The sequence below is a fragment of the Boleophthalmus pectinirostris genome, unplaced genomic scaffold (genome assembly GCF_026225935.1).
Source record: "Boleophthalmus pectinirostris isolate CB_2022bp ecotype Guang Dong unplaced genomic scaffold, ASM2622593v1 HiC_scaffold_12, whole genome shotgun sequence".
In the NCBI taxonomy this organism is placed as follows: Eukaryota; Metazoa; Chordata; class Actinopteri; order Gobiiformes; family Gobiidae; genus Boleophthalmus; species Boleophthalmus pectinirostris.
In genome coordinates this window covers 21,669,379-21,677,103 of record NW_026571018.1, presented here as the reverse complement: position 1 = coordinate 21,677,103, position 7,725 = coordinate 21,669,379, and the positions used below count along the sequence as shown (strand labels likewise).

Genomic DNA, 7,725 nt, shown 5'->3' with positions numbered 1-7,725 from the left:
GAGCTCGTGCCCATAGGTCCCCCTGTTTGTGACGTCATAGCCAGTGTTAATAACCAATGGGCTGCGCTTTCAGAGGTGAAGCTCATTAGGGTGCGCGCTGTTTTCACTCTCAGAATCCAGTGGAGGGAATAGCACACCAAATACGAACCTGAGCGCGCACTGGCTTCATTTTCTACAGAAAACTCTTCGTTTTGGAACCACTCAGGATTTTCCACGCGACTTTGTACATGCCGTCTCATGGTCCCACTGTTTTCTCCACGCCTCCAGACGGATCTCGGTGATGGAGCTGCGGGGTTTATCCCGTTATAATTTCCCTCCTAAAGGCTGCCCGCTTATTTCTGTTTGCGCATAGGCTGCTATTCAGACGAGGATTGTTGCCGTGGAGCACAGCAGTATATGTTTTGTTTCCAGCTGAGATTAATCAGCGCGCGTCCAACTGGATACAGTGGAACACTTGGAGTCAGGAGCTTCATCTATCCGGGCCAAAGCCACAGAAAATAACAGGCCCGTCCTGTATACACTGGGCCGAGCATCATGCTGCATTGTGCCAGCTGCGAGAAGCCCATTGTGGACAGATTTCTTCTTAAAGTTTTGGACAGACCGTGGCACGTTAAGTGCGTCCAGTGCTGTGAATGTAAATGCAGTCTCTCTGAGAAGTGTTTCTCAAGAGAGGGAAGACTGTACTGTAAAAATGATTTCTTCAGGTAAGGACGGACGAATTCTGAGACCTTAGGCTACACGTTTTGATGTGATGGTTACTTTTAATTGTTCTAGGCTATTTATTTTTAGCCTGCGCTATTGTGAATTCCACGGTGGTGTCGTCATTTAAGGAGTTGAATAAATAGATAAGATTATATTAAAAATATATAGCAAAAGATATGCTTAAAATATTACCAAAATCAAATTGTGTCATGTCATATTTTTTCCATGGGTATCCTTTACGTGCCTCTATTATATAGCCTACATGCTCGACAACACAGCAACAATATCATGGCTCATATTTAATCTGTTTTAAATTTTTTTGTAATTTATGTCTGAATCACAAAGACTAAAGCTTTTTGTCCCCTCTAACTACAGGAGATTTGGGACCAAATGCGGAGGCTGCGCGCAGGGCATCTTACCCAGCGACCTGGTGCGCAGAGCCAAGAGTAAAGTGTTCCACCTGAACTGCTTCACCTGCGTCATGTGCAACAGACAGTTGTCCACCGGTGAGGAGCTCTACGTCCTGGACGAGTTCAAGTTCGTCTGTAAAGAGGACTACGTCAACAGCAATGGCAAAGACACCATACTTCTCTCAGGTATTCAGGATTCACCAAATAGACATGTGCGTGGGCCTGTATGCTCTATTGGCCCTATTTTTTTATTATTTTTTTTCTCCTTATGTGTTTATTTTTCTGGTATTTTACTTTTGTTATTATTTTATAGAATATTAAACGTAAAATCTGACCTTTAAGGCGGTTTACTCTCTAGGATTTGCTAAATGTTTTGGCTTTAATTCAGAGTGGACTACTTAGACTTGTGTCCTATTGGTTATTTTGTAATGCCATGCACAGCTAATAAAACGTAGTCTTGGTCAGCTCATTTTATTTTAAAAAGCTTATCTCTTTCAACATGCCCCACTATTTGTCTATTCCCGCGATAGTGACGACGTGCAGCGACCCAAGTTTATCTCCAGACTCGCAGGACCCGCAGGACGACGGCAAGGACTCGGAGACGGGACATTTATCAGATAAGGACGTGTGCAACAACGAGAACGACGAGCAGAGCGCCTCCGGGAAAAGACGCGGCCCTCGTACGACCATCAAAGCGAAGCAGCTGGAGACGCTGAAAGCAGCTTTCGCCGCCACACCGAAGCCCACCAGACACATCCGGGAGCAGCTGTCGAGAGAGACGGGCCTCAACATGAGAGTCATACAGGTACAGTCCAGCAAGGCCCGTGCCTTTCTCTTGGAGCATTTATTAGTCTTTCTCCTGTGGTGGGATCAAACATAACATTGAAATGATAAAATTGTAAAGGTCCAGTCTGTTGGCCATCTTATTAGTGACTATTTAGAGCTTTGTTTTTATTTGTGTATTTATTTAGGGTTTAAATTTTTTAGTAAAAAAAAATCACATTTATTTGTCAGGCTGTACAGGCGTAGGCCTACAGTTTATTATTAAGCATTTCAAAATAAACCAGGGCCAAAACAAACACACAAGTGGGAAGGCAATTTGTGTGAAGCACATAAAAAATAAATAAATAAATAATAATAATAATAATAAAATGGACCTGAGACCTACTACCACAAGAATTTTAATATTTGTTACTCTGCAAATACATAATAATATAAAAACTCACTGGTGTGTGCTTACAGGTGTGGTTCCAGAACCGCAGGTCAAAGGAGCGGCGAATGAAGCAGCTGAGCGCCCTGAGTGCGCGCAGACACGTCTTCTTCAGAGGCACACGCAGGATGAGGGCTCTGGGGGAGAGGCTGGAGCCCGGGGAGCTCGGACACTTCGCCTATTATGGAGGTGACTAATGTTAAACTGTGTGGACACCGTGACGATAATGGTCTTGTAATGATACAGAAGGCTAACATTGTGATTTGTTTAATGAACATATGTCTCTTTTTCATGACAGATTATCCAGGTGAATACTACGGCGCAGGAGGAAATTATGAATACTTCCAAGGACCTCCACCCACACAGGCTCAGACTCCATCAGATTTGGGTTTTGTTCCATCATCTGTGCCGGCAGGAACGCCTTTAGGTGCAATAGACCACCCCCATCACCCTGCACACCACTGCCCCCCAGACGTACAGTGTTACTCGGACCGCCACCCCACGGACTCACCCAGCCCAGAGCCAAACGGACCTGGCTCCATGCACAGCATGTCCAGTGACATGTGTGGACCAAGCACGCCCTACACCTCTGTATCCCTCGACAACGGCTACACAAACCAGCTTTCCCAACCATCGTCAGACATGAGTGAAGGGACTGTGTGGTAACAAAAAAACCACAAATCATCTGTAAAGGCAGTTTGCCATAAAAACAAACATAATTTTTGTTCACATATTTATTTTATATTTATTTATTTATTTATTTATTTTTTCAATTATATATGTGTTTATTTATATATTCATTTGTTTATTTATGGGAAGCACAATATTTGAGTTAGTATCCATAATTGTTGAATTCTATAATGTTATGAATAATCTGGTCATGTCTTGGTGAGATTAATTTTTTTATTTAAAAACAGACCCATGGTTCTGGAATTGCACTTGTCTGAAATACAGTAAAATAAAAACTGACACTGAGGATGTAGCAGGACTAAAATAAATTCAGAAAAGTATTTGATACTGTTAGCTGGAGACAATACTACTGCATTGTGTAACCTTGCCTCTATATTAACACTGGCCATGTCTCTGTTGCCCATAAAAATTGCACAACTGAATATTTTGCAACCTTGATTGTGATTTATTTGTTTATTTTATTTATTTTATCGCCTGTTCTCATTGATTACTGTCCCGCCAACCAATAGATTGTTTAAAGTAATCCATAGCAATGTGACAATTGAACAACAATATATAGAGCAATAAGGGAAAACATTATGTCTGCTTAAGATAATGCTTTAGTTTACACAGGCTACAAAATTGATTGATTTCTTATTATCACTAAAACTGTCAATATTAAGTGACATTTTTATCATCTTCACTCCTAAAGCTGAACCACCACCTACAGTATCCACAATTCATGATTGTCATGTAATTTACCAAAAATCCTCTCAGGACTCATACCAGACTGACAAAGTGTTCTGTTTGATTTTATTTAATTCAGTTATTTATTGCCTTCAAATGGGAGCCCTGAACAAAACGGACTATTCCTGTGACCTACCTTTAATGAAGTAATTGTACAGACAGTCGCGTGTTTACGTACTCAGTATTCAGGGGTTTGGATCTCAGTATTGTTTGACACCTCTTGGTACACATGGACAGATGCAAATGAACCAAAATTTTGTAGCTGTCTCAATGTCCTCTCAGTGTGCTAGTTTATATAATGTCCTGAATAAAAGAGAAGTCTAATAAAACATTGCAGCAAATTTCATTGTGGTCTTTTAAATCACTTATTACTTACTACTACACTTATTTTACTTAATCATTAAAAACAGTCATACAAACAAGTCAGTGATTTAGTGTACAATAAAAAAAAAATCATTTATGAACTTAAAGGTAAACATGGCCTGGAATGTAATTTGGAAAAGGATTTTGTTAGTTTGGTCTTAAAAAGGCCTCTTTGGTGCAGGTTCAGTGTGAATAAAGTGTAAAGTGATATTAACAATTTATTCTAATTTGTCTAAATAATGATAATATGTGTAGTTTCCTGCACATTATGCACAGAGAAAATTATAGGCATTAGAATTGATCATATCACAATATTGATGCATAATGCAGTTAAACAGCTGACAGCTTAAATTTATACATCATTACATATGGTCCCTTTTCAGTTTAATAGTAAAATAATAATACACAATAGTGTAAAAAATGTGCATTCAATATTCGATTATGAATCTATTGTAACAGGAAAATGTAATGCAAAGTTGTCTATATTGCTTGGACTTAATCCTTATTGTAAGGCTGATACATATTACTTTCACTAAGCAGCCATCAGAGGTGTACGCAAACACATTAAAACAGCATATTAAATGTGTTTGTGTTTTGTCCTGTAGTCCTTTGTCATATGAAAATGGATGCCTAAGCTCTGGATGTTAAATATTTTCAGTTCAGCTATAGCAGCGTGCTGCTGCTAATCAAACTAATCCATGTTTATCAGGACAAAATGCCCCGATTAGGGGAGATTTGCATGTCAAACACTCGGCCAGTAAATCTATTCAAATCTGGAGGCTGATGGGGATCAGAATAGACAGTCATGCTCCAAACACCTTTGTTTCACTCCATACAAAAAGTTCTTCCCATTATATTAGAATCATAAAGTTACATTTGCTATTCAGTAATAAACAAAATATTGATCATTCAATTTGTTTAGCCTATTGTAAGATATAATGATCAAAATTAAAATGTAAATTTGTGAAATACTGTATTTCTGAAATCTAATAATAATAATAATAATAATAATAATAATAATAATAATAATAATAATAATAATAATAATAATATAATAACCATAAGCAGTCTAGTAGTAAATCACAATTCTTAAGTCAGACTTCAAGATTAGATGTGTTAAGATTTCTAAATAAATGCAAACTTGCTCATTCACGGTCACAAATGTTGTGTTTTAAAATTAATATTGTAGTCATTGTCTAATCTGAATTGCATTTGAACTTGAATTTTGTCCTTTCTTCGCTGTTGCATATGTCACTTTGAATATCTCACCCAAGTCACTCATTTGCGTCTTGCTCCTCTGCTGGTCCACTTTCTGCATGAAAATCATTCACACATACAATTTTATAATCAATGGCCACAGTAATAGGATTCCTCTGGCCATGGGCAATTAATACAGCCCCCCTCCCCTTTTTTCTCTCTCTTTTTTTCTTCCTCACGCTGATCTCAAAGCTACGAGACATTGGCTTCTCCTCATTTACATATTTATTGCATTGGACTCAAATCTGCCGAGTGATTGATGTGGAGCCTGCCTCCTGAATTTTCAGCGGGCCATTATTATGAGAGAGAGGAAGAGAAAGGGAGGGGGTGGGCAAGCGAGCGGGCATCAGTGTACTTTTGATTAAAGTTGAAGAGGACACAAGCACAGGAGTTTCCCACCTACCTCTGCAACTGTGGACCAGTGTGCAAAAAACAGTACTCTAAGAAACTGTTGCATCCCCAAAACAGAAGATACAGTTAAAGATTGTGTTCAAGAGTACAGCACTGGAACTTCAAGGAACAGTCCATTATGGGCCCTTGAAGACATTTGACATGTTTCACAGCATCTGGATCTGGATCACTAGGATATCTTTGTTGATTTTCACTGTGAGATAGGGTCAAACATTGTGATTATTATAGATAGTTTGCACAATGTAAGACATTGCTTATAGTGTTGTGGATGAAAGTTCTTTTAGATTCACAAAGAGCTCTGAATTAAAAAAAAAAAAAAATGTATATACAAATAAAAAACAAATATTTGAAAGTCCATCTGAAACATGCAAAAACCTGATTTTTCTCTGCATCAACTCAACACAACAAAGGAAATACACTTGCTCAGTCACTTAAAATCAAATAGAACACTGGGTCCCAAGAAAACTATGGACAAATTATATACTATGAAATTTCCTAGTCATCCAAATTTCCCCTATAGCCTTTCAGATCTGACTGAGAATTAATTTTTTTAAAATTAAAATTTCCTGCACACTATAGACTTCTATATTGTATTTGCAGTGTGAGTATTTCTTTTGAGCCAGCGTGTTGTACTGCTTTGAACAGGGACACAAGACAAAGACATGACACTTTAAAGGTTGATGGTTCTCCCATTGGCAATCATGCATGTAATGTTGCAGAGCAGGGAAAAGCTCCAGTCTGCAGAATATGTTGTGTGTGCATGTGTGTGTAATAGGGTGCATGCGTAGAAGGGGGGGGGGTCACCCGCTGCACCCCCAATGCACCCCCACACCTCTCGGGCCTCACATCTCTATGACAGATGGAACTATATTCAGCGTGTCAAGAAAATATAAAGTACAATATTGTCTTGCTGCCTGTACATTTGTTAAACAACTTCATACTCAAACAGCAAGAATGTAGTTTGGTTAATAATTGTTTTCTATTATTCAAAAAAGGACAGACCGTTTATAAACTTTATGAAATGATTTCCTTGTGCGAGTCTCAAGACTGAGCAAAATTAGAGTTTTTTTTTTTTTCTTTTAAAGCAGATTTTAAAAAAAAATACAGTTTAAAAGTGCACTTATTCCATTACAGATGTTTTTATTGATTCAAAAATACCATGACAAACAGGCATTTTTACAATACTGTGAGACACCTCTCCATAGAACTGATATGTATCCTCATCTAGTTTAACTTTTGCTTATTTTCATGGAGACAAACATGAGAAAAGTTACACAGTGCACCTTTAAATACAGAAGATATTTAGCAATTTTATAAAAGCCATAATGAGCTTATTATCTCACTAGAATAGGTCAACATGGCAACTATTTTTCAGTTTCTTATATGATTAGGCTGAGTTATTTCTTGGTTGTTTTAAGTGATCTATACACCACCTACCTGTACACTGATCTTCTCTAGCTAATGTCTGTGAAACATCCATGGCTTATAACATCTGCATTATTCAGTTTAAACAATGTATTAAGGTCTTCTTAAGCCAGGCAGCCATCAGTTATCAGCCTTTAAAATCACCCCACATCCTACAGAATATTCAAATTCCAAATCCCATGTCCTATCTACAGTATGTGCATATATTTGTCTTTCCCTTCATATCTCCCAGGCCTTATCTACTTAACTTGGGGTGGCGAGGCTGCTTTTTTGACAACTCCACGACATCTTTATCAGCGTTATATAGATGACGAACGTCCAGATTGCGTGATGATATTGTTCGGGGATGTGAAGCACGATTTCTCCGCTTGATCGGGTTTGTCCTTCAGCGGCGGCGGAGGAGAGGACGACGCCGGTCACAAATCTGATGCTCGCTCGGCCCTGGGAGAAGCAGTAAACCAACATTTCCATAGGGACTTCTAGGCTCTCCACGCTCCACTGATATGCCTGTAATCTATGCATTTTAATGTG

At 38.6% G+C, this 7,725-nt stretch overlaps 1 protein-coding gene across 1 annotated transcript; it reads left to right on the top strand.

Moving 5' to 3' along the window:
- Positions 1-534: 534 nt before the first annotated feature.
- On the top strand, positions 535-2,988 carry LOC110168175 (LIM/homeobox protein Lhx1-like). The gene is made up of 5 exons (XM_020933595.2): positions 535-704; positions 1,078-1,298; positions 1,643-1,917; positions 2,355-2,511; positions 2,621-2,988. The coding sequence occupies exons 1-5, from the start codon at positions 535-537 to the stop codon at positions 2,986-2,988; spliced, it is 1,191 nt and encodes a 396-aa protein (XP_020789254.1).
- Positions 2,989-7,725: the final 4,737 nt, after the last annotated feature.